The 26,620-nt window shown below is 44.6% G+C and overlaps 1 protein-coding gene across 2 annotated transcripts; it reads left to right on the top strand.

Annotated features, from left to right (window-relative positions):
* Positions 1-806: 806 nt before the first annotated feature.
* Positions 807-17,841, top strand: LOC125520029 (ubiquitin-like-specific protease 1D). Of its 2 annotated transcripts, XM_048684815.1 has the most exons (14): positions 807-1,264; positions 5,107-5,158; positions 5,904-5,980; positions 6,147-6,385; positions 7,240-7,288; positions 11,292-11,362; positions 11,512-11,541; positions 11,627-11,722; positions 11,805-11,904; positions 13,391-13,485; positions 14,961-15,083; positions 15,467-15,581; positions 16,651-16,758; positions 16,875-17,841. In XM_048684815.1, exons 1-14 carry the CDS (start codon positions 842-844, stop codon positions 17,553-17,555), a joined length of 2,259 nt encoding a protein of 752 aa, XP_048540772.1. In that variant the 5' UTR covers positions 807-841; the 3' UTR covers positions 17,556-17,841. The 2 variants fall into 2 exon arrangements, with proteins under 2 accessions (XP_048540772.1, XP_048540774.1); XM_048684817.1 differs by lacking the exon at positions 5,904-5,980 and having other exon boundaries at positions 6,151-6,385.
* The last annotated feature ends 8,779 nt before the right edge of the window (positions 17,842-26,620 follow it).

Consider the following 26,620-nt stretch of genomic DNA (forward strand, 5'->3'; position numbering starts at 1 on the left):
ATAAAAAATGGATGTAATGAAATAAAAATAATTAGCCTGCCGATATGTTGGCCCCGCATGTTAGGTATATAATGAGGATTGTATTACTCCCTCCATCCGGGCTTATGAGTCTGATCACAAATTTCTAGGTCTAACATGTATAATATGCTAAAATATATATGCTTAAGAACTTTATTTGATGTTTGTTACGCTAATCATGTCGAGGACCTAAAAACCAATCGTGTCCAACATATAAGAATAAAGACAATATTTGGGATTTGCTAAAAATATCTCATCGGTAATCCAAAAAGTGTTATAGAAGCAGCCTAATAATATAAAAAACGTTATAGAGACAATATTGGGCTCCTTTGAATCAAATTGGTTTCATAGGAATTTTGTAGGATTACAATCCTTAGGGATATTTCCTATGTTGCTTGTTGGTTGTTTGATTCATAGAATTGATCCTATAGAAACTTGTACTAAGGATTCATTTGTACTACATTCTATAAAAAATCCTTTGGTTTTACTATAATGCGATCAAACAAACAAGTAGATTGAGGTAAGCATGAGTTTTCAAAATTCTACTCTCTCTCCGTTCACTATTAAAGATGTTTTAACTTTTCTTCTAAATGAGATGTATGCAGACACATTTAGTGTATTTATACACTTATTTGAGTCTGTACGCTTTTGTAGAGACACATTTTTATCTTATTTGTACACTTACTAAAATATTCAAAACACCTTCTAATGTTCCTATTCTGCGTTTTTACAATCCAGCGCATCAAAAGGCCATTACTGGGATATATGCTATATGCTCCGAGGCCGTCCTCCGTTTCTTTTTGCGAGAAGGCCCTCCTCCAATATGCCAGAGGCCCCGGCTGCCAGCCCCGTCGACTTCTCCGCCGCCTCCTCTTTCTCTTCCCCAACCCCAACTTCCTCTCGACCCCGCCCCCTCGGCGAGCCGCGCCGCGCCGCGGTGAATGCGATGGCCACGGCTTCGTCGGAGCCGCTCCCCAGCGGCGAGGAGGGGGACGAGGATGCGGGGGCGAGGATCGATGACGACCTTCGCGGCATGTCGGACCAGGCGCTGAAGGAGAGGTTCAAACGCCTACAGGACGGGCTCGACAAATTCCCCGGCGTCCTCCCGGACGGTGGGAAGAAGTACCGCCGCTCGCTCCGCGCCGTCCGCGGCGAGCTCGACCGCCGCACTCGCTTGGCCTCGGACTCGGCCTCTCTCCGGCCACGGCCGCGGCCACCGCGTCCGCAAGGCCGCCTAGGCGAGCCGGTAAAACTATTTTCCAGTTCTGTATTTATTCTCTTGGTGCGCGGCCGCGTGGATTAATATTTTGATCTTTGCCTTGGTTCCTCCGAATTTGGGATTTGGGATGGGTCTGCCTTGGGGTAGATTGGAGAGGCGGGGTAAAGCTTTAGGGTTCTCAAACTCCCGTTCCATAAAATGCCTGCAAGCCATAGGCATTTGTGCTTTTTTCTAAGGAACGGTAGGGGCACTGCCAAATTCTATAAGCAGGAGAAAAGGCACAGCCAAAACCTACTAGCCATGGTCACCAAAGGGCCACCCTTGCCATATCAAAGCACCAGGTCGTAGTATCTTCCTACTTGGCATAGGAAACAACTTGTATCGAGGCATAAGCAGAGTTAAAAACTTTGAGCATTCCTTTCCTTCCAAATGTTCCAAAGGGTGAAAGTTTGATTTCATCTAAAGCTATTCGCTCCTTCTCAGTAACATATGCATGGGCCTTGTCCCACCAATCCTGAATGCGGTGGTTCCGCGGCTGTGGCACGAGCGAAGTCTGATTTTTAGCGGAAAGTCCAATAGAGAGGGCACCTAATGGCCGAAGCATATTACCATGACTCCATGAGAGCCGCATAAGGTGACCAACCTTGAGCAAACAGCTGATCAGAGGTGAAGATTTGCTTCTGGAAGGGCAGCCAAGTGATAAATCTGCACTTATACAACAACAACAAAGCCTTTAGTCCCAAACAAGTTGGGGTAGGCTAGAGGTGAAACCCATAAGATCTTGCGACTAACTCATGGCTCTGGCACATGGATAGCAAGCTTCCACGCACCCCTGTCCATAGCTAGTTCTTTGGTGATACTCCAATCCTTCAGGTCTCTCTTAACGAACTCCTCCCATGTCAAATTCGGTCTACCCCGCCCTCTCTTGACATTCTCTGCATGCTTTAGCCGTCCGCTATGCACTGGAGCTTCTGGAGGCCTGCGCTGAATATGCCCAAACCATCCCAGACGATGTTGGACAAGCTTCTCTTCAATTGGTGCTACCCCAACTCTATCTCGATATCATCATTCCGGACTCGATCCTTCCTCGTGTGGCCACACATCCATCTCACATGCGCATCTCTGCCACACCTAACTGTTGAACATGTCGCCTTTTAGTCGGCCAGCGCTCAGCGTCATACAACATTGCGGTCGCACCGCCATCCTGTAGAACTTGCCTTTTAGCTTTTGTGGCACTCTCTTGTCACAGAGAATGCCAGAAGCTTGGCGCCACTTCATCCATCCGGCTTTGATTCGATGGTTCACATCTTCATCAATACCCCCATCCTCCTGCAGCATTGACCCCAAATATCGAAAGGTGTCCTTGTGAGGTACCACCTGCCCATCAAGGCTAACCTCCTCCTCCTCACACCTAGTAGTACCGAAACCGCACATCATGTACTCGGTTTTAGTTCTACTAAGCCCAAACCCTTTCGATTCCAAGGTTTGTCTCCATAACTCTAACTTCCTATTTACCCCCGTCCGACTATCGTCAACTAGCACCACATCATCCGCAAAGAGCATACACCATGGGATATCTTCTTGTATATCCCTTGTGACCTCATCCATCACCAAGGCAAAAAGATAAAGGCTCAAAGTTGACCCATGATGTAGTCCTATCTTAATCGGGAAGTCATCAGTGTCGCCATCACTTGTTCGAACACTTGTCACAACATTATCGTACATGTCCTTGATGAGGGTAATGTACTTTGTTGGGACTTTGTGTTTCTCCAAGGCCCACCACATGACATTCCACGGTATCTTATCATAGGCCTTCTCCAAGTCAATGATGTATCTCTCCATAAGTTGTCGTACCAAGAAAATGGCTTCCATGGTCGACCTCCCAGGCATGAAACCAAACTGATTTTTGGTCACGCTTATCATTCTTCTTAAGCGGTGCTCAATGACTCTCCCATAGCTTCATTGTATGGCTCATCAGCTTAATTCCACGATAATTAGTACAACTTTGAACACCCCCCTTGTTCTTGAAGATTGGTACTAATATACTCCTCCATTCTTCTGGCATCTTGTTTGCCTGAAAAATGAGGTTGAAAAGCTTGGTTAGCCATACTATCGCTATGTCCCCGAGGCCTTTCCACACCTCAATGGGGATACAATCAGGGCCCATTGCCTTGCCTCCTTTCATCCTTTTTAAAGCCTCCTTGACCTCAGACTCCTGGATTTGCCGCACAAAAACGCATGCTGGTCTCATCAAAGGAGTCGTCCAGTTCAATGGTAGAACTCTCATTCTCCCCATTGAACAGCTTGTCGAAGTACTCCCGCCATCTATGCCTAATCTCCTCATCCTTCACCAAGAGTTGGTCTGCTCCGTCCTTGATGCATTTGACTTGGCCAATGTCCCTCGTCTTCCTCTCTCGGATCTTGGCCATCTTATAGATGTCCCTTTCGCCTTCCTTCGTGCCTAACCGTTGGTAGAGGTCCTCATATGCCCGACCCCTTGCTTCACTGACAGCTTGCTTTGCGGCCTTCTTCGCCATCTTGTACTTCTCTATGTTGTCTGCACTCCTATCCAGGTATAGGCGTCTGAAGCAATCTTTCTTCTCTTTAATCGCCTTCTGGACATCATCATTCCACCACCAGGTATCCTTATCTTCGCTTCTCCTTCCCCTGGACACTCCAAACTCCTCCGAGGCCACCTTACGAATGCAAGTCGCCATCTTCATCCACACATTGTCCACATCCCCTCCTTCCTCCCAAGGGCCCTCCTTAATGACCCTCTCCTTTAACGCCTGAGCTACCTCCCCCTTGAGCTTCGGGAGCTAGTTGATGCAGCGGTGAGGAGAGGTGTTGATATCCCTTGTGTCCAAGAAACCAAATGGAGGGGACAAAAGGCGAAGGAGGTGGAGGATACCGGCTTCAAGCTGTGGTACACGGGGACGGCTGCAAACAGAAATGGCGTAGGCATCTTGATCAACAAGAGCCTCAAGTATGATGCACTTATGTTTCGACTTTTCCGTCAGCCCTCCAAACCGCATCCTGGTTGATGGGAGTTGAAGGACCCTTCGAACCTCACCCTATATGCTGAGCGAGAGGAGTAAACCTCATCAGCCGTCCACCTCCAAGTGATTTTGCGTGGGAAAACGGAGCGGGCAATGACATGGAAAAGATTAGTGATACACGAATTTATGCACCTGCTCCGCGTGCTGAAGCGGAGGTATGCTTCTGTGTTCACCAGTGGTAGAATTCCATGTTATCATCTTGCTTGTGTATGGCGGTAGTTATTGAAAACAGAAAGTTTTTTTTTTCATTTCTGTGGACAATGATAGTTCCTGTATTTTCTACCTGAAATTGAAATTAAAACCTCTCCTACCATCCGTTTTCTCTTTCTTTTTACCACAGACAGCGTTAATCTTTTAATCTGTTACTTTGGTGACAAAATAGCAGCAGCTTTCCGTCTTTCTTTCCATATGTTTAAACTTTCCCTAGAGTCAATCAGCGAATCATGGCCTGTCTCTGATTAAGGAGAATCTGTAAAAATTTAACAAGAATTGCCTCATGTGATATGTAAAGCGGGCTAACCATAGAGGGGTGTATTTGTGTTCTTTTATTTTTAATTCTTTTTTTTAAATTTTAATGCATTTGAAAGTTGGTTTTTGTGATATGCCAACTGAATAAAATTTCCACAAGTATAGAAGTGATATTCTTCTTCGGCTATGGTGGTTGCTGGTTCGCCAGTGACCACTGGTGTCGTTGGATGGGCCTTTGCGTGTCGATCGGCCGTCGCCACCTTGCTATGGTTGTGAATATGCACAGTAAGCGTTCTGAGCTGTATGGCACTCTAAGCCTAATCATGGAATGCTCCCTCGCAGGATGGCAATAGAGGTGAACGGATGATCCAGTCAAGTTGTGCAGAACCGTCTGGTATGTGATTGATTTACTGTTTTGACAATGTATCACATTTGAAACTTTCTGCACACTACCATCTCATGGAAAATCCATTTTTGGAATACTTGTTTTCATTACATCAATTTTTGTAGTTGGGTAATAATTCTAAATAGATATCGTGGACCTAAAATCCCTGCTGCTTATATTTTTTAAATGCTCCATCTAATATTATTGCTTACTGCAGTGCTACAATGTTATTTTACCATGTTGGTATAACTTCTTTTGGGTCTTTTTCGTTTGTCCTCTTAAGAAAATTGCAAGTTACGTGCTGTACTTAATAAGCCATCTAGTACAACCTAAACCATGTGCCATATTGATCAAATGCACATGAATAATGATCTAAGTTAGTCACCTCAGTGCCATGCAATTTTTGTATTTTGCTATTGAAATTGATGAAATCAATAAATACTCTAGGTAAAGAAAATGTGCCCAAAGCTGGAGCTACTATTGTCAAAATGTGTTGTGCCCACAGCTATATCAAAAACCGAAATGAATGCGTTTTGAATTTACTCAGACTTTATATTGGTTTCACTATGTATAATTAGGTAAGCTACTGTCCGACTTGATTAAAAGATTGAATACCAGAAGGTCTGACTAGTCGTCATATCACATTTCCTAATAAACTCATAACATGTTGACCATTTTTCCAACATGAATTTCTGTTATACTCGTTATTAATTAATTTGCTGTTCGAAATTTTAATTTTCTTTACGACTTGTAGGTTTGTCTAGTAAATGCAATGAAAATCATGGAGTAACCAAATCTGATTTCCTTTCCGCATTTGAGGTGGATGATGAGGTAATTAATGTGTTGCATGGTAATTAATGAGTTCCGTGGGTTAGGCTTGCCTCGTATAATCCTTCCCCAGACTCCACCTGGTGTGGGAGCTTCTAGCACTGGGCCTGTGTCCTATGGTACTTAAATCTGTGTATTTTGTGCAAGTGTTGAATTTTCTGTACGTTAGGCAGGCATCGATGTGGAGATAACAAGTATATGCCCTGGCAAGACTAAAACGCCAGTAGAAAATAAAGGGAAGTCGTATGAAGTGAGTGAATCTTGCAAAACCAATGCACAACCAATGCCTCCCAAAGTATTATGTATCGACAACTCAATCGACGTGGAAAATATGTCTTCTGACGATGACTTCAAGGATAACGGCGATATTAGGATACGTGAAAATGCTTCCACACCTTCTCGGAAAAGGTTAGTATGTACATGCTCTTCTGTTTCACTGTGTTAACCTGCACGTCCATTTGTTTTAATTGGTAATGATGTGTTGTTAACTAACTTTAAATAGTCATGGCTTGCTGCACATGGTGCATAAACCTATCAAAATTCTTATTCTTCATACGGGATAGTGATAGCTTCCATGGTAGATGTAAAAGGTTCTGTTAGATAACTTACTACTCTTAGTGAATACCAAACACACCGACTTGAAGATACTACTACCAGGAAATACAAAATTTATGATTTGAACTACAAGGGCTCTCAGTGTAGTTTTTAGGAGTACAGAGGAGTCAAACTTGTTTAATGTTTACATAACATCTGCCCAAGGAAAGCTAGGCAGTGTGCTTGAGTGGTCAATGCATGCTATTGGTTCAAGGAAGGCAGATTATTGCTCTCTTGTTCTCAGCTTTGTTATTATTTTCTGATCAATCAATTCATTGTTTGAATGTTGTTTTGTCCATCATTGTCAAATTCAAATACAATACATATTACTCAAAAGTACAAGGGCAAACTGACATGGAATGAAAAGGGATACACAGCAAATTAACAAGAGAACATGCGATTCTTCAAATACTCTGATTTAACTTCTGCAAGGATATTTCCAGTATTCATCAGTCATGTCCCTATGCATTCCCCAGTTACTTCATCTGTTGTGTAACATATCCGACTGTGATTATACCGCTGTCCTTGTTCAATTGTATTTTGCTGATCAATTGGTAGACCGCTGTATATATGACCACATCTCATGCATGCATGGTTGTGCTAATTTTTATTATCTATTATGTGAACTTTTCATCATTGTACTGAATCATGCAACCTACCTGTGCCAGGAAAGGAGATGACTCAGTTAACTTCTCAATGCGATTGAGACCAAGAAAGGTTTGTAAATACTTTTTAGTTTCTATGAATTTTACCATCATGACCGTCAGTGTGCTCTTTTTATGATGATTATTATTGAAGTATTAGGATTGACAGAGCCCCAGCTGCTCATGATTTTGGCAGTAGATACTAGAAAAGGGGTTTTGTTTTAAAATGACTCTCATACTGGTTAATAATACGGAAATATTACTAGAACTTAATATTCTGAGGAAAATCATTGAGTGTAATGCTAGCGTCACCTTTTTTCTCATGGGCCAATATTGGACCTTCAACCCGTGGCCCTCTACAGATATTTATAAGTATCATAACATCAACATGTGACCTTTCTGATGGGGTTGAGTCTCGTTGTATTAAGCACTTTAGACCGACAACCATGTTGTTGAGGTTCAGCTGCATATTATCCTCTGGTCCAATGCAAATACCCAATGTCGTTTCTAAGAGCACGCTGGTCAAACTGTCGGCATGACCATTAGTTTATATACTTCCCCCATTCCCAAATACATTGTCATGGTCTTCGCGATACAGCTTTGGCTGTCCAATCATAATACTCAAGTGTATGGAAGTATCTTTCTGTGACGATTCTATACTATTTCTGGTCAATGTATCTACTTTTGGCAATGGTTTCTAAAGCAATATTTATTTGTGAATGGAGGTAGTAGCTAATTTAGTTTGATCAGAAAAAAATTACGTAGTCATACTTGTGCACAAAATTACGTAAACGTAAGACAAAATTGACTGCTGTGTGCTACCTATGTAAACACAATGGCTGCCTTCATCAGTTCTGCTACATTTTTCCTCTGTACCATATGGCTCAGTATAGGCATTGTGTTGTCATATTATCCAGTTTTTCTTTGCCACTTGCTTAGTCTCTGTTCCTGGGTGGCGTTCAGGCGCGTAAGTGCCGATGGAGATTTTTTTTTCAAAGTTTATGCTACTTAATCCAAATGAGTGACACCTCCATTAACGCGGTGCACACTTACAGATTTTTGGTAGAGAATTCACCTGTAGTTGTAGGGTGGCAAATGTATCGGGTCATAATTACTAGCTTTGTGGTTTGTCTGGATCTGGGCTGCAGTTTCTCTGGTCGTGATGCACCACTTCCTAAAATTAAAATTTGTTTGGGGCTATACATCTTCAGTTACTGAAACCGTAATTGGGTTTGCGAAATTATTAATTCTGATTTTCTACAGATCATATGAGTGGAAAGGACAGACACAATACAGTGTAATGCACGATAATGCAAACACATGCTCAAGTAGCCATTCAGGATCTTAATTCTTAAGATGAAAAAAAAGTATAGAAGACAAAAAAAGAGAAGATGTCCATGGCCACTTTGTGACATTTAATTCGGGAGCAGATATAGGATAGGAGTGGGAAAACCCGACATCTGAATGTATTTTACCAGATCGCGCCTGTACATAGTTAAGGCGATGGGCCCTGATTGTATCCCCATTGAGGTGTGGAAAGGCCTCGGGGACATAGCGATAGTATGGCTAACCAAGCTTTTCAACCTCATTTTTGGGGCAAACAAGATGCCAGAAGAATGGAGACGGAGTATATTAGTACCAATCTTCAAGAACAAGGGGGATGTTCAGAGTTGTACTAATTACCGTGGAATTAAGCTGATGAGCCATACAATGAAGCTATGGGAGAGAGTCATTGAGCACCGCTTAAGAAGAATGACAAGCGTGACCAAAAATCAGTTTGGTTTCATGCCTGGGAGGTCGACCATGGAAGCCATTTTCTTGGCACGACAACTTATGGAGAGATACAGGGAGCAAAAGAAGGACTTGCATATGGTGTTCATTGACTTGGAGAAGGCCTATGATAAGATACCTTGGAATGTCATGTGGTGGGCCTTGGAGAAACACAAAGTCTTAGCAAAGTACATTAGCCTCATCAAGGACATGTACGATAATGTTGTGACAAGTGTTCGAACAAGTGATGTCGACACTGATGACTTCCGGATTAAGATAGGACTGCATCAGGGGTCAGCTTTGAGCCCTTATCTTTTCGCCTTGGTGATGAATGAGGTCACAAGGGATATACAAGGAGATATCCCATGGTGTATGCTCTTTGCGGATGATGTGGTGCTAGTTGATGATAGTCGGACGGGATAAATAGGAAGTTAGTTATGGAGACAAACCTTGGAATCGAAAGGGTTTAGGCTTAGTAGAACTAAAACTGAGTACATGATGTGCGGTTTCAGTACTACTAGGTGTGAGGAGGAGGTTAGCCTTGATGGGCAGGTGGTACCTCAGAAGGACACCTTTCGATATTTGGGGTCAATGCTGCAGGAGGATGGGGGTATTGATGAAGATGTGAACCATCGAATCAAAGCCTGATGGATGAAGTGGCGCCAAGCTTCTGGCATTCTCTGTGACAAGAGAGTGCCACAAAAGCTAAAAGGCAAGTTCTACAGGACGGCGGTTCGACCCGCAATGTTGTATGGCGCTGAGTTTTGGCTGACTAAAAGGCGACATGTTCAACAGTTAGGTGCGGCGGAGATGCGTATGTTGAGATGGATGTGTGGCCACACGTGGAAGGATCGAGTCCGGAATGATGATATACGAGATAGAGTTGGGGTAGCACCAATTGAAGAGAAGCTTGTCCAACATCGTCTGAGATGGTTTGGGCATATTCAGCGCAGGCCTCTAGAAGCTCCAGTGCATAGCGGACGGCTAAAGCGTGCGGAGAATGTCAAGAGAGGGAGGGGTGGACCGAATTTGACATGGGAGGAGTACGTTAAGAGAGACCTGAAGGATTGGAGTATCACCAAAGAACTAGCTATGGACAGGGGTGCATGGAAGCTTGCTATCCATGTGCCAGAGCCATGAGTTGGTCGCGAGATCTTATGGGTTTCACCTCTAGCCTACCCCAACTTGTTTGGGACTAAAGGCTTTGTTGTTGTTGTTGTTGTGCCTGTAAGATTAAAATAAGGTAATTACTTGGTGCACTGTACTACATCTATAATTTTTTCGAAAGAAGTTCAATCTTCCAAGGACAAAGCGAATTGGTGTGACAGCTGCAGTATGCAGTTCTAAGTGTAAGCTGGATTTTGTTGCACTTTTGCGGATGGTGTACTACACTCATCTGGTACATCCATGAATTTTTCTGAAGGTTCTAGAGGCAGTAGTGTGCAATGTCTACATGTAAATGTTGGGGCAACAGGCATGGACCATGGCACGATTAAGCGAGGGGATCAAATGAAGATAACCGTCACCAGACGGTGGCCATCTCCATTTGATGCCGCCAGTAGAAAATAAAAAAATACTGATCTACAGGAACAAGCAAAGTCAAATCACAGATCACCTTTATCAAAGAAAAAAATTTAAAAATATGGAGAGAAATCATCTCTGAAAATTAACCTGGTAGCTTTCTTGCGGCCATCTGAAAGAAAAATGTAAAAAGGGAGCTGCAAGAAGAAACTAGATGAATTAGATATCAATCCCAGCATGTGAGCTATTGTCTCCTACTATTGCTGACAAGACGCAGGGAAAGCTGTGTGTCATAGGGCCATGCCTAATAAAAAACATACTTTCCTTCTGGAGTGATGGTAGTATCTGGGTATGCGTAGTAGCTAGGAGGAACTAGGAAGTCATAATTTTGAACCATGATGTGCGTGGCAGTTGTTAATGAGAGGATCATGATTTTCGGGGGAGTGCCAGAAAATAAGAAAGAAAGAGCGACTGTTTTCAGTACTAGCAAATGATTAGGATTGGTCTTCAGTTAGATGTTAGGTCTGCTATCCTGCAATTACAACAACTTTCTTTTTGGAAGTAGTGATTACAACAACCTAATACAATTTAAGTGCTTTTACTTCTCTTTTTGGGGTTATTCTTGATTATTTTCTTAGTGAATCATACTGTAACCGGCTAACCATTAGTAAATATCTGTCCGTGTCAGCTTCTACAAAGAGTAAACTAAGCAAGTTATGATTTGCTTGCAACTATGACGAGGTAACTCTTCTGACAAGTTTGGTCTGATTTTTGCACCCGTTCAGGCTCAAGAGGTGGTTCTACTCGATGCAGATGCACACCATTCAGAATCTGCAGAGAAGCCAACCACTAAACGGTAATAATTTGTCAATTTCCCATGTGTGCTCCGATCCTGGGGACAGCGCAATTTGTGTGGTCAACCTGAGACTTGCTATATGAAATATAATAATATTATGTATGTTTAAAGTTTTTGAGATTATTAACTCAATTCTGATACTTCATTAGGGATGCAATGAAGATATATTATCCTTCAAGGTTAGCATTTGAATTCTTTAAAACCCACCGAGCTTAATGTTTTTGTGCATAGTTGATGATTATTTTCTTTTTGCCTTGCCGGCAGCGAACACTCAAATTCTATTGAGCTTTCTCATGATGACATAAAATGCCTTGAGCCTGAATCGTTACTTTCCTCAACTATAATGAACTTCTACATTATGTAAGTATCGTTCTTTAGTTTCTAGATTCCTCATTCATTTCCTTTCTCGTAACAGTTGAAGTCATAACTATACATCTTGTAGGTACCTGCAAGGACCAATGTCGTCGATTAGTACACAAAGAGGCAAGTATCACATTTTCAATACATACTTCTTCAAGAAACTTGAAGCCCTAAAATCAAAGGTAACTCTGCAGTAATTTCTAAATTGGATTGTCTTTACTGGCTCAGTATTCTATACTTTGATTGCTACAGTTGCTATGTTCTATTCTAGTACATAACTGTCACGACCTAGGTTACGAAGGGGTAGGCAATGGCTGGCGTGACAATAACCCATACTGGGTTTGCAAGCTGAGCACCTAGAAGGCTAGAACAACGAATATGCTTGATGCTTCTCTAGGACAAGTGTGATATGTTGTAGAATAAGAAATAATTTTCTTATGGAAATGGCAGACTGCTGCGCATTTGATCAAGGAAATAATGCTTCTCATCCGTGCAGTGCCACACAAAAGATCCAATTTTTTCATTCTTATTCACTGCCCATTTAGGCACAGGAAAGACTGTGATGTCTAAGAATATGAAAAATCTTTGTCTTATTTTAAGGCTTATTGAGTATTAGGTTCTTTGTTGCCCCTTGTCTGAGTGCATCATGTCATGAACAGAGCTTTTTGGACTGTACTGTCCGTGCAAATATATAGTACAACTTTACAAGGATGAAAGCACATACATAAACCTCAGCCCAAGAAGTGTAGAGTGAGGGAGGGGAGCAGCAGCAGCAGCAGCTATCATGTGCACACATCAGCAGTAGCACAAATCAGAACATCTCGCTTCTCCTAACGGCAGAGCAGCAAGGAAACAATCTCGGGCATCCTCTTCTCAACCAAACAGCAAACCAGCGACATGCAAATAGTCAACATCATGCGTAGTCCCAAGGAAACAGGAATGCATCCAGAAAGCGGCCCAGACCAGCATGCGGACTGCATCGACCAAAGATGTGGCTCGTTGGCAGGGGCTGATGAAAAAAGGAACTGGCGGCAGCAACAAGCATATCTAATTAAACAGCCAATTGGTCTTATTATCTAAACCAATAAACTGCAAGCTGAAAGTTAACAATGCCATTTTATCTGACTGAACACCATCGACCAGAGACGTGGCTTGTTTGCAGTGGCTGATGGAAACAGGAACTGGTGGTGCTAAGAAACATATCTAATTAAACAACCAGTTGGTCTTATTATCTAAATTGGTAAACTGCAAGCTGAAAGTTAACAATGCCATTTTATCTGACTGGATGGTTGCTTAGGCCTTTGCGTAGCATATGGCCATAAGCCGCATGTCGTATCAGCATGAGTAGCAACTTGGTAGATTTAGGAAAACTAGTGTGACCTGGTTGGTGCTTAAATTTACAAGGCATGTATCCACACAGCGGAAGGTACATGAATTTTCACAAGGCATGTACCTACACAGCGGAAGGTACATGAAATATAGAAAGGGTAATTTTTTTTTTTGCATTTGGGTTTTACTATTAATCTTTTATCCGTTGGGTAAATACACTGAGGATGTGCGTTTGTAAGTACCTTTTTCATAGTAAATTGAAGATTTGATGTTTATCTCAGCTATAAACATGTGGTCATGTCTTATATTTTCAACTCATTTTGCTTTCTTATTGTGAAGGCAGACAAGCCTTCTTACTTCTTAAACCTGAGAAGATGGTGGAAAGGCATAGATATATTTCAAAAGCCATATATATTATTTCCTGTGCATGCAGAGTAAGCAATTTTGTCGTCTCTTTTCCTAAGATACATTACTTTATATTGATATTGCTATTTACTTGTAGGGTTATACATGTTCTATAGAACTTCACCGCATGTGTATTTTTGATAAAATGCAATTGAGTTTGAAGGTGGAAATTTACATGTTTATAGAACATTGTATAGATTGTAAGATTGTATCTTTTGAGATTCCTATAACTTCTACTCATGGTTCCCACATTTTTTTTACCGTAAGGATGATTTCTACGGATATTTCGTTGTATCTCAGCAACTGTCGCTACCAGTTAGCATTTTGAAAATACATTCCTGGCTGGTGATTCTCTGTCCATGACAAACCAGGATATTATTTCTCAGAGATTCTGAGGCAGAGTTATAAAAACTGATAAAATCTGGTTCCTGTATAACAAACCAAATGCTGGATATGGTGTATTTGCAGATTTGACAATGGATTAATGTCAGTTTTAGCTTATATCATAATTAGCTACTCCCTCTGATTCAAATTAATTGTCGCAGCTTTAGTACAACTTTGTACCAAAGTTGTACTAAAGCTGTCACAATTAATATGGATCGGAGGGAGTATAACATATTGTGCTCGGAGATTGAGCAATTCCGCAAGATTACTGGTGATATTTACCAAGTCATATCTTTATGAGGAAATCTGGGAGCTGGCTTGTTTCCGTTTCTAGCAAAATTGTGGGGACTACTGGAACCCTGGTCATAACGAAGTACTCCCTCCGTCCGGAAATACTTGTCATCAAAATGAATGGAAGGGAATGTATCTAGACGTATATTAGTTCTAGATACATCCCTTTTTATCCGTTTTGATGACAAGTATTTTCGGATGGAGGGAGTAGATGCTATTGTGCTTGTTTTTTAGTATAAAAACGAGGCCAACAGGGGGAGGAGCCCCTCCGCCTTTTTAATTAAGAAAAGGGTGCGAGACATACATTTGAACTCATGGGTTCGAACCCGCGCCGGCGTGGAGACCACTGCGCTCCAACCACCGGGCCAAGAGCTCATCCATGCTTTTGTTTAGTTTCAGTTGATACTTGCAGACTTAAGAGTGGATGTTTATAGAGAATAAGGTGCACACGTATTTCAAAATTAAACTTTGACCATAAATTAGACCAACCAAATCTGAGCATGTACAAAAATTATCTCGTTGAATTCGTATTCGGAAGAAGTTTTCAGTGATATAATTTTTAAGTCACGACATAATATATTTTTAAGTTGGATTTTGGGATGCGTGCGCGCCTTATTCATCGGAATAGAGGGGATATATATTTGTTGTAAATACTAGGAGGGAGCTGTCTGTAAAAGGTAACTCCTATGTTGCCTGACTGGATTCAAAACTTTACTGCAACATGACCCGATCATTGATGCATATTTTTACCACATATGCTAGACTTATGCGTTACTTCAATATTCTGTTAAAAGGCTCAGGATGTTTTGTTTTTGTTCCAAATGTTCAGTACTCATTGGAGCCTGGTGATTATATGCATGCCAGCAAAGGAAGATCAATCAGGCCCCATTATACTTCATTTGGATTCACTGAATTTCCATAACAGCAGATTGATTTTCAGTGTTGTTGAGAGGTAAATAATCTTGAAAGTAAAAAAAGTTGATGAGTTGTACTGCTTTGTTTTGGCGTTTGGCTTTTATTTCTGCAACATAACGACACAAATGGGATACATGCTTCTACTTTGTTTCCTCTATTCTTTTCATGCAATAGACCCAAAGTGGTCGGCCTCTTCCCCGGACCCTGCGTAAGCGGGAGCTACATGCCGGGCTGCCCTTCTATTAAAGTCTCATTTATTTCGTACATTTTTGCATTTAGAAGTACATCTTCTGGAACGTAGACACTATTATTTTGGCGTACCATTATTTTTCTTGTCTAGGTGTCAAAATTTCATGATATCCTCAGTGTTCTGCTGTATTATTTTCATTCTAGTTTAAAATGATGTATGTTCATTTGCAGATTCTTAAAACAAGAATGGAATTACCTGAAGGAAAATGGGTCTTTAGCAGAATGTCCTATACGAGAAACAGTGTGGAAGAAACTTCCTCGTAAAATTGAGAAGAAACCAATTGCGGTAACTTAAGATCTTTTTATGAAATGCATGTACTGAGATGTGTGCTTTGAGGTTAGCTTTAGCTGATAGAATGTACCTATTGCAGCATCCAACAGTTTGTGCATCACTATGTCCATTTCGAATCTGAATAACAAAACCGTTATTAGATTCAGTCACTCAAGAAAATAGCATCGGACCCACCTGTGCTTTTCATTTGCGTATTGACAACCTCTTGGAATTCTCGTTACAGTTCATACTACTGAGTAATTTTTTAATAGCATGTATTGTGGTTGAGAAGGTATTATTTTGGCATTCCTTTCTTAAGCCTCCACGTCATCTAGAGACTAGAGATGGCAATAAAAGCATGCTATAGAATTTACCTCTTAGTATTATCTCTTCCAATTATTACTCCCTCCGTTTCCTTTTAGTTTGCATATAAGATTTGGTCAAAGTCAAACTTTGTAAAGTTTGACTAGCTTTGTAGGAAAAGATATCAACATTCACACTATCAAATCAATATTATTAGATGCATGATGAAATTAATTTTCATAACATATAACTTTTGTATTGTAGATGTTGATATTTTTTTCTATAAACTTAGTCAAACTTTACAAAGTTTGACTTTGACCAAATCTTATTTGCAGACTAAAAAGAAACGGAGGGAGTATTTGCATGCCTCTATAATTATGTGGTGATTAATATTCAGTAAAAAGCATGCGACTACTAGATGACATCTGGATACAATGGAGAAAAGCATCATAGGCATGAAAATATCATCTCTTAGATAAGAGAAGGCACACTCTTCCTTTAATTTCTCTCTCTTCCAACTCAGCATGCCGACATCGTCCCATTGTGCATCCCCTAAGATATTGTCAAATACAGGCTGTAAATTGCGAAGTGCATGTATGCAGTGATTTGTGAGTTCAGGATATTGTCAAAACGAAATTATGGGTGGGCATCCAGATTTCTTATAAGTGGACGCCCGTAGTTGATTACATATGACACTGTTATATCGTCTGCACTATAGATGGTGTATTTGTCTCTCCATGCTGTGATCTTGTAGCTCTTACACTCTTAATTTTTTTTCCAGGTTCCCCAGCAGGAAAATGAATTTGACTGTGGCCTCTTTGTTCTGTACTATATGCAGCGGTTCATCGAGGAGGCACCTGAAAGGCTTCACAAGAAAGACCTTTCTATGGTGAGCCACTATCTGTTAGTGTGTTGACCATTCTATGTTCAGTGTGTTTGACTGCTTTCAGAACACTGAACTGCACGCGGATATTCCTTGCTCATTTTTTCTCTAATTTCTGTTAGTTTGGCAAAACATGGTTTCAACCTGAAGAGGCTTCTGCATTGCGAAAGAAAATGAAGACCCTGCTTCATCAGTTGTTTGAGGAAGCGGATCCCAGTAACGACAGTACATCGGAGCAGACAGCGTGTCAGTCGCTTTTGGAAGTTAAGCCTGCAAACAACGTGATGGAGCTGGCAACGTCAGAACACCCTTTGGAAGTCAGTTCAGCTGAGGTGATACCAACGTCGGAACACCTGCTGGAAGTCGGTTCTGCTGAGATGACACCAATGTCTGAACACCCTTTGCAAGTCAGTTCTGCTGAGATGTCACCAACGCAAGAACATCCTTTGGTGGGCAGTTCTGGTGAGATGGTACCAGCGCAAGAACATCCTTTGGTGGGCAGTTTGGCTGAGATGGAACCAACACAAGAACATCCTTTGGTGGGCAATTCGGCTGAGATGGAACCAAAGCCTTTGGTGGGCAGTTCGGCTGAGATGGCACCAACGCAAGAACATACCTTTGTGGGCAGTTCGGCTGAGATGGCACCAACGCAAGAACATCCTTTGGTGCGCAGTTCGGCCGAGATGGAACCAACGCAAGAACATCCCATGGTGGGCAGTTCGGCCGAGATTACGTCGCAGAAACCTTTGGAAGGTACTTCGACCCGACCAACTAGTTTTGAGCACCCTTTGGAATGCAGCTGATTGATGTTACCACCTTTGGAGTGACTTACGTTACCCGTAGAAACCGAAACCGGCTCGGAATTGTATTATAGATGGGAAGGTGTTGTAGCCTGCATCTGTAGGCGACTTTGAGGGAGGGGTGGTGTTGCATGACTGAACGTTGCAGTTAATGTATCCGCGGGAACTTCCGTGTATATAAAATATCAGTAGGAGAACTGGTGGGTGTACGAGTCGCTCAGGGTGGACTGTTCTTTAGTTATTTATAGGCTAGGCTGGAAGAGGTCAATAAAATCTCAGGCTTTGATTAGACGATGTTGCACAAGCCGGTTGGCGAGTTGCCTCCTGAAGCCTTAAAAGAGTTGATCTACACGGTTGCTCCTAGTCCATGGCTGCAGTAGGACTAGTTACAAGGCAACACGCTCGCCTGCTCGTCTCCTCCCTCAACCAGTTTGATCCAACACGACCAAGAATACACCGGCGATTCGCCTCCTCCCAGCCATTCGTGCCGACTGATGTGGCGAGGTGAGTTGAGGTTAATTGGATTTGGGGATTTTAATCAGTGGCCACGCACGCACACAAATTTGTGGCATAAGAATTCACTCCTCAGATTTGGGGATTTTAATATCGGTATGTAATCTGTAGGGATATAGAAAATCGATGATTCCATTGTTTCGAGCAGCGTCAATGAAGAAAACCCGACCTCCGCTCAGTTAGTTCAATCATTTCATATCAACGGATTTCAGTCTTAAGTTATCAAATTTTCAGACATGAGGTGATTTTTGGTTCCTAGAGCAAGAATTCAGAGAGGGACCAAAAATCTCTATAAGCACTCTCCATTATTGGTTCCTATAAGCACTCTCCATTTCTGGCTCAGCATCTGGTGGTATATTTCCTCGGATGGATTGGTTAACGAGTGCGTGTGAGGCAGCGGGGTTTGGTACAGGTCCGAGGTTCGACCCCCCGGAGAAACTGCCGAATCAAGAGGCCAGATATATACGGGTTTGGTATATGAGTGTTCTGAGATCGGGCTGAATTGGGGAAAATAGCATACGAGATCAGCCACATCCCGACTGCTAGATAAGCTCACTCTTGGGTTCTAATGGGCACAAATCACCGTCCAACGCGTCAACCCAAATAGATGAACATTTGCTTTTTATCCGCGAGCGACCCATTTTAGGCCCAAATTTGAGCCGGCTTTGCGCCGGCGCGGAAACGAAGCAGACGCGCACGATCCCCCACCTCTTCCGCGCGCGCTATTGTCCATAGTGGCGGTTGGACGCTACCTAGGCCGCGGCCCGCACCTACCAACCTCCCCAACAGCTCGCCGCACCCGACGACTGCTCTTGCCAGTGTTGGTGGTCTGCTTTTGCCGCCGTCGTGGTACCCCCATGACCACGCCACCTCCACCGCCGTCGCAACACTGCAAGTTCGGCGTCCTCGCTCACTAGTCGCCTCCAAGCCGACGGGCCTGCTGGCTCGTTTGGGAGAGACGCTGAGCTCTTCACCGGTCGGCTTCTAGCTCCACGCCCGCAAGGTGTTTGACGTTTCGCCCGCACGGTACAAATGATAGTGACGATGAGTACTTTTTCAACAACTTCATTTGCGATTTGGATGATTCGTCGTCCAACGATGAGGACATTGTGGTTGCGTCTTTGGTCGTCCATGACCACATTAGTAGGCAGCGACTGATGTTTAGGGGGTCGATCCCGGGGCATACTCCGGCGTTGAATTGCAACAGAAAGAGCGGCCATTGCCTACTCTGGAAGGATTACTTCGAGTCCGCTGACCCACTCTTCAAAGATAACCTATTCCGGTGCCGCTTCTGGACGGCTAGACATGTGTTCAATCGTATCCGGGAGGGGGGTTGTGGCTTATGATAATTATTTTGAATGCAAGGAGGATGCCCTGAGAAAGGTTGGTTTCTCCTCTTATCAGAAATGCACTGCATCTTTTGTGGACACTTTCATTTTTTCTAAAAATTTGACCAAAAGAAGTCATGAATATGTATTTTTCCTGTAGTTTTTAATCTGTTTGAAAAAAGTTTTAAACTTTCCCAGAATGATCAGCATGGTAGTGTTCACTCTAGAGAATCTTCTCAATTTTTCCTGGGCACTTTCATTTTTTGGGTCAAAATTTGATCAAAAAGGTCTTGAATTGCATTTTCCTTCTATTTTTAATCTGCTTGACAAAAAGATTTTTTTTCTTCACAAAATGAACAGCGTGGTAGTGTTCATTTTACACAAGTTTTTTTATTTTTCAGGGCACTTTTTTTGGACAAAAAAGTGGGCTGGTGATGTGGCAGCTGATGTGGATGCTGACTGGGTGGGTCAACTGGTCAAAGCCAATCAAAAAGGCCAGAAATCGGTTTGAGAAGAGTCGGGGTTGAAAGTTGAGGGTAGTAACTTAACCGGTTGTTTCTTAGACATTCATGTCAATTCAGGGTTGCTCTTTTTTTCCCCGCAAAAAAAAAGGGTTGATCGTTTTTATTTGTATTAGTGTTGGTGCTACGTTCTGCAAAGCATGTTTTAGTAAAAAAAAAATAGTTAGACATATTTTAATATGCATGTGTATAGGTGTATTAGGGCATCTTCAGCCGTTGGCCTCTCCAGGACGCATAAAAATCGCCCCCTGAGGGCGAGCCGGCGATACAATCGGCGCTGGGGGCGATTTTGCGCCCAGTCGTCGCCCCCAGGCGCCGAAATTGGCCCACTTTGCAGCCCAATCGACGAATAAATGGCCCATATGGGCGAGAATAGGCTCATATTCGGCGTGGTTTCGCTGTGTCTCGGCGTTCAATTATCAACACAATTATTTCTTATCACATATTTCATCACAGAAAAATCAAATACTTCAACAAAATAGTACAACAACAAATAGTTCAATACAAATTATATAGTTCAACAAATAAAAACTCGTATTTCATCACACGGCGTCCCCCTTGAGCCTCCATAGGTGCTTAATCAGATCTTTCTGCAGTTGATGATGCACCTGTGGGTCTCGGATCTCCTGACACATACTGAGATAGGCAGTCTAAGTTGCCGGTAGCTGGTGATCAACTTCGGCTAGAGGACCCTGCCTGTAGTATGGTTCAGTGTCAAACACTGGGTCTTCTTGCTCGCTCTCGATGATCATGTTGTGCAAGATGACACAGCAAGTCATAATCTCCCACATTTGATCTTTGGACCAGGTCTGAGCGGGGTACCGAACAACAGCAAATCGAGATTGGAGCACACCAAATGCCCGCTCGACATCCTTCCTGCAAGCCTCCCGAAGCTTCGCAAACCAGGCGTTCTTGCCTCCCGCCACAGGGTTTGAGATCGTCTTCACAAATGTCGATCATCTCGGATAGAGGCCGTCAGCTAGATAGTACCCCTTGTTGTATTGGTGCCCATTGATCTCGAAGTTCACCAGAGGAGAATGGCCCTCAACGAGCTTGGCAAAAACAGGAGAGCACTGCAGCACGTTGATGTCATTGTGAGTTCCTGGCATACCAAAGAAGGAGTGCCAAATCCAGAGGTCCTGTGTGGCTACCGCCTCAAGCACCACACTGCAACCGCCTTTGGCGCCTTTGTACATCCCCTGCCAACCAAATGGGCAATTCTTCCATTTCCAATGCATGCAGTCGATGCTTCCAAGCATCCCAGGAAATCCTCTTGCTGCATTCTGGGCTAGGATCCGAGAAGTGTCTTCCGCATTAGGTGTTCTCAAGTATTGTGGCCCAAACACTGCCACCACTGCCCAACAGAACTTGTAGAAACACTCTATGCTGGTGGACTCGGCCATGCGCCCATAGTCGTCGAGTGAATCACTGGGAGCTCCATATGCAAGCATCCTCATCGCTGTCGTGCACTTCTGGATGGAGGTGAATCCAAGAGCGCTAGTGCAATCCATCTTGCACTTGAAGTAGTTGTCGAACTCCCGGATGGAATTCACAATCCCGAGGAAGAGCTTTCGGCTCATCCGATAACGGCGCCGAAATGTTCTCTCGCCATGAAGTGGAGCATCGGCGAAGTAGTCGGAGTAGAGCATGCAGTAGCCTTGGAGACGATGCCGGTTCTTTGCTTTCACCCGCCCCGGCGCCGAGCCACCTCGACGCGGCTTTTCATTGCTCGCTAGCAGCTGGGCGAGGGCGGCGAGCACCATGAGATGCTCTTCTTCCTGGACGTCGGCCGCGGCTTCCTCCTCTAGCAGCGTGGCGAGCTCTTCCTCCTCATCCGAGTCCATCGCCGAGGCAGGCAAAACGCCGAACAGCTTGCGCTCGGTGGGCGTGTACCCGCTGTTAAACCGCGCCTCCGCGGCCGGAAACGGCGGCCAGAAACACCCAGCTGCTGTGGGAGGGGCTGCCGCGGCGAAGCGCTGCTATTTTCCGGCGGGGAATGGCTATCTAGCGGAGTAGGGCGGCGGCCGTCGCCGGGATATAGCTAGTAGTGGCCGAGGGCGCGGGGGGTGCGAGGCGAGTCGGGGGAAGAAAACCTTGACTTTTCCCCTGTCGGTGTGGGCCAGACGTGCTTTTCCCTAGCGCCGGAGCCCCCAACTGCTCCCCAGCGCGCCGGGTTCGGCCTGTGACCGCCGGGCGGAAAAAAGGTTCGAACCGGCGATTTTCGGCGTCCTGGGGACACGATTGGGCCGTTTATTCGGCGACGGCGCCGAAAAAGTGGCCTGGGGGGCCCTGTTAGGGGCGCGGCTGGAGATGCCCTTACACCCTTATTTGAGATGAGCCCTAGACTGCCACACTTCTTGCCATGGGCTAGGGCCGACCTGTCCAGACATGATGTGGAGTTGTGGACATCATACTTCTGGATTTCTGGAACGCCTGCAACTAAATTTATTTATGCTCGATTTACTGCTGGTGCATGCCCATTATTTGTACCATTTCCATCAACTTAGAAGTTCAATCTTTTTCGCACAAAAAAACTTGACATTTCAATCTAACATACATATAAAGACCTTGGTGTTTTTTTAAATGACCTTGGTATTATTTTTTTCGAAACGGAGGCAAAAGATTTGCCTCATTCATTAAATAAGAAAGAAGAGTTTTAGGGTGTTACAAGTGACCACACACACGGCATGGCAACTACTCGCGTAAAATAATGGACCCCAGTTTTTTAGCACCCGTGAGAACCCAAAGCTTGGCGTCGTCGATGATAGTCCGAAGGAGGACCAGGGGTGGTGCACTCTTGCGACGGAAGACCTGAGCGTTACGCTCGTTCCAGATAGTCCAAGAAACCAACATTGTAAGGGAGACCAAGACTCGTTGATCTGGGTTTTGCAAGCTGGTACGCTTGTCCCACCATTCCAAAACGGATCCATCCAAGTGCCAAGAAGAGGTGTCCATGTGAGCAAGACCGAATTCAAGGATGACCGAGTTCCATAGCCGAATAGAGTAGCGGCACTTGAAGAAGAGGTGCGCGCCCGTCTCGCCTTCAGTCCTGCAGAGCGGGCAAAGTCCACAGTTTTCCCATCTGTGCCGCTCTAATCTGTCGGCAGTCCAAATCCGGTCTTGGATAGCCAACCAAGCAAATAATTTGATCTTGGGAGGGGCCCAAGCCTTCCATATCATGAAGTCCATAGGCGAGAGCGTCAAGCCGAGGAACTGTGCCTTGTATGCAGTGGCTGCCGAGTAGATCCCGTTATTGACATGTTTCCAAATAATGTCATTGTCAGCTTGTGTGTCCAGGTGTAGATCATGCACCAACATCCATAACGTGAAGAGTTGACGGATGTGGGCAGCGGAAACGACGATGTTGTGGCTGATCTTAAGAATCCAAGCATTTCCATCGAGGGCTTCACGCACTTTCCAATTCTTACGCGTGGAGGCATCGTATATTAAAGGAGCAAATGTCCTTTGGTTTCCGCCCAAGAAGCCATGGGGAGTCCCAAAAAGGTGTTTTGGCTCCATTGCCCAAAATGATGGTCGTTGAGGCATAGAAGAAGTCCATGTTGTCCTCGATGCAGGGGTTCCCAAGCCCTACCCAAAGCTTGTTCGGCGCCTTCCATTCATGCCAAGGCCATCTAAGACATAAGGCCCGAGCAAACTTGTCAGTGTCTAGAACCCCAAGGCCTCCGTACTCCTTGGGGCGACATACCACCTTCCAATTCACTTTACATTTTGCACCGGTCGTCTTATCTGAACCAGACCAGAGAAAGGCCCTCTCCAATTTGTTGATGTTGTGAAGAGAGCGCGGTGGCATGATGAGGGGCGTGATGGCATACACTGCCTAGGAGGCAATGACTGATTTGACAAGTGTCATGCGCCCGATGGTGGTGATGTTTTGTCCGTCCCAGGTGACAAGTTTGCCGGCCGCCTTGTCCTCAAGGTATTGGAAATCTATAGATTTGAGCTGCCAGACCGAGAGTGGGAGTCCCAGGTATTTCATTGGGAAGGTGGCTCTGGACACCGGTATGCCACCGAGGACCGATGGTGGTGATGTTTTGTCCGTCCCAGGTGACAAGTTTGTCGGCCGCCTTGTCCTCAAGGTATTGGAAATCTACAGATTTGAGCTGCCAGACCGAGAGTGGGAGTCCCATGTATTTCATCGGGAAGGTGGCTCTGGACACCGGTACGCCACCGAGGACATGATCCAAGTCAACGTTGGAGCACTGGATGGGCACAACCGAGCTTTTATGAAAGTTGGTGCATAGACCCGTGACATCACCAAAGCCCTTCAAAATGGTGGAGAGGTTGTCGATGTCACTCTTGATAGGGGCCATAAAAATGCCCGCGTCATCCGCATATAAGGAGGTTCTCATCATAGCACCTCGTCCCCGAATCTTATGAAGGAGGACCTTCCTCATTGCCAAGTCAAGTATTTGGTGAAGAGGATCAATTGCGAGGATGAAAAGCAACGGAGAGATCGAGTCCCCTTGTCGAAAACCGCGACCATGTTTGATGGGAGGTCCGGGCAGACCATTGAGCAGGAAACGTGAGGAAAAGGTGCAAAGTAGAGCGGCAATCCAATCACGGAATTTGCAGGGGAAGCCCTTTCGTTGCAAGAGGTCGAGGATGAATTCCCATTTGACAGAGTCGAAGGCTTTTCTTATGTCCAGCTTGAAAAAAAGGGGGGGGGGGGGGGGTCTTGTTGGAAATATGCCCTAGAGGCAATAATAAATTAGTTATTATTATATTTCCTTGTTCATGATAATCGTTTATTATCCATGCTATAATTGTATTGATAGGAAACTCAGATACATGTGTGGATACATAGACAACACCATGTCCCTAGTAAGCCTCTAGTTGACTAGCTCGTTGATCAATAGATGGTTACGGTTTCCTGACCATGGACATTGGATGTCATTGATAACGGGATCACATCATTAGGAGAATGATGTGATGGACAAGACCCAATCCTAAGCTTAGCTCAAAGATCGTGTAGTTCGTATGCTAAAGCTTTTCTAATGTCAAGTATCATTTCCTTAGACCATGAGATTGTGCAACTCCCGGATACCGTAGGAGTGCTTTGGGTGTGCCAAACGTCACAACGTAACTGGGTGGCTATAAAGGTACATTACAGGTATCTCCGAAAGTATCTGTTGGGTTGGCACGAATCGAGACTGGGATTTGTCACTCCGTGTAAACGGAGAGGTATCTCTGGGCCCACTCGGTAGGACATCATCATAATGTGCACAATGTGATCAAGGAGTTGATCACGGGATGATGTGTTACGGAACGAGTAAAGAGACTTGCCGGTAACGAGATTGAACAAGGTATAGGGATACCGACGATCGAATCTCGGGCAAGTACAATACCGCTAGACAAAGGGAATTGTATACGGGATTGATTAAGTCCTTGACATCGTGGTTCATCCGATGAGATCATCGTGGAACATGTGGGAGCCAACATGGGTATCCAGATCCCGCTGTTGGCTATTGACCGGAGAACGTCTCGGACATGTCTGCATGTCTCCCGAACCCGTAGGGTCTACACACTTAAGGTTCGGTGACGCTAGGGTTATAGAGATATTAGTATGCGGTAACCCGAAAGTTGTTCGGAGTCCCGGATGAGATCCGGACGTCACAAGGAGTTCTGGAATGGTCCGGAGGTAAAGAATTATATATAGGAAGTGCTATTTCGGCCATCGGGACAAGTTTCGGGGTCATCGGTATTGTACCGGGACCACCGGAAGGGTCCCGGGGGTCCACCGGGTGGGGCCACCTGCCCCGGGGGGCCACATGGGCTGTAGGGGGTGCGCCTTGGCCTATATGGGCCAAGGGCACCAGCCCCAAGAGGCCCATGCGCCAAGAGAAGAGAAAAAGGGGAGAGTCCTAAAGGGGGAAGGCACCTCCGAGGTGCCTTGGGGAGGATGGACTCCTCCCCCCCTTGGCCGCACCCTTCCTTGGAGGAAGGGGCAAGGGCTGCGCCTCCCCCCTCTCCCTTGGCCCTATATATAGTGGGGAAAAGGAGGAGCAACCATACCTAAGGCCTGGCGCCTCCCTCTCCCTCCCGTGACACATCTCCCTCCTCCCGCAGCGCTTAGCGAAGCCCTGTTGGAATCCCGCTACTTCCACCACCACGCCGTCGTGTTGTTGGATCTCCATCAACCTCTCCTTCCCCCTTGCTGGATCAAGAAGGAGGAGACGTCGCTGCTCCGTACGTGTGTTGAACGCGGAGGTGCCGTCCGTTCGGCGCTAGGATCATCGGTGATTTGAATCACGACGAGTACGACTCCATCAACCCCGTTCTCTTGAACGCTTCCGCGCGCGATCTACAAGGGTATGTAGATCCAATCCTCCCTCGTTGCTAGATGACTCCATAGATTGATCTTGGTGACACATAGGAAAATTTTGAATTTATGCTACGTTCCCCAACAGGTCTTGCATTTGTGAGGGCGTCGAGCAAAGTTCCGCACATACATGAAGTTGTCATGAATACTTCTCTTTTTAATGAAGGCGCTTTGGGCGTTGGAGACGAGGGCATCCATATGAGGGGTGAGCCGCAAAGAGAGCACCTTAGTAATGATTTTGGCGATGGCATGAATGAGGCTTATGGGCCTATAGTCAGAGATGCCCTCTGCACCGTCTTTTTTGGGCAAGAGCACAATGTTGGCGGAGTTCAACCATTGAAGGTTGGATGTGTGGAGGGAGTCAAA

Source organism: Triticum urartu, chromosome 7 (genome assembly GCF_003073215.2).
Source record: "Triticum urartu cultivar G1812 chromosome 7, Tu2.1, whole genome shotgun sequence".
NCBI lineage: Eukaryota > Viridiplantae > Streptophyta > Magnoliopsida > Poales > Poaceae > Triticum > Triticum urartu.

Bases quoted from the DNA above. Each gene is read 5' to 3' on its own strand.
- LOC125520029 (XM_048684815.1), top strand. From the start codon at position 842: ATGCCAGAGGCCCCGGCTGCCAGCCCCGTCGACTTCTCCGCCGCCTCC. The intron at 6,386-7,239 runs GTTAGTATGTAC...TACCTGTGCCAG, and splicing joins TCCACACCTTCTCGGAAAAG to GAAAGGAGATGACTCAGTTA. The intron at 11,905-13,390 runs GTAACTCTGCAG...CTTATTGTGAAG, and splicing joins TTGAAGCCCTAAAATCAAAG to GCAGACAAGCCTTCTTACTT.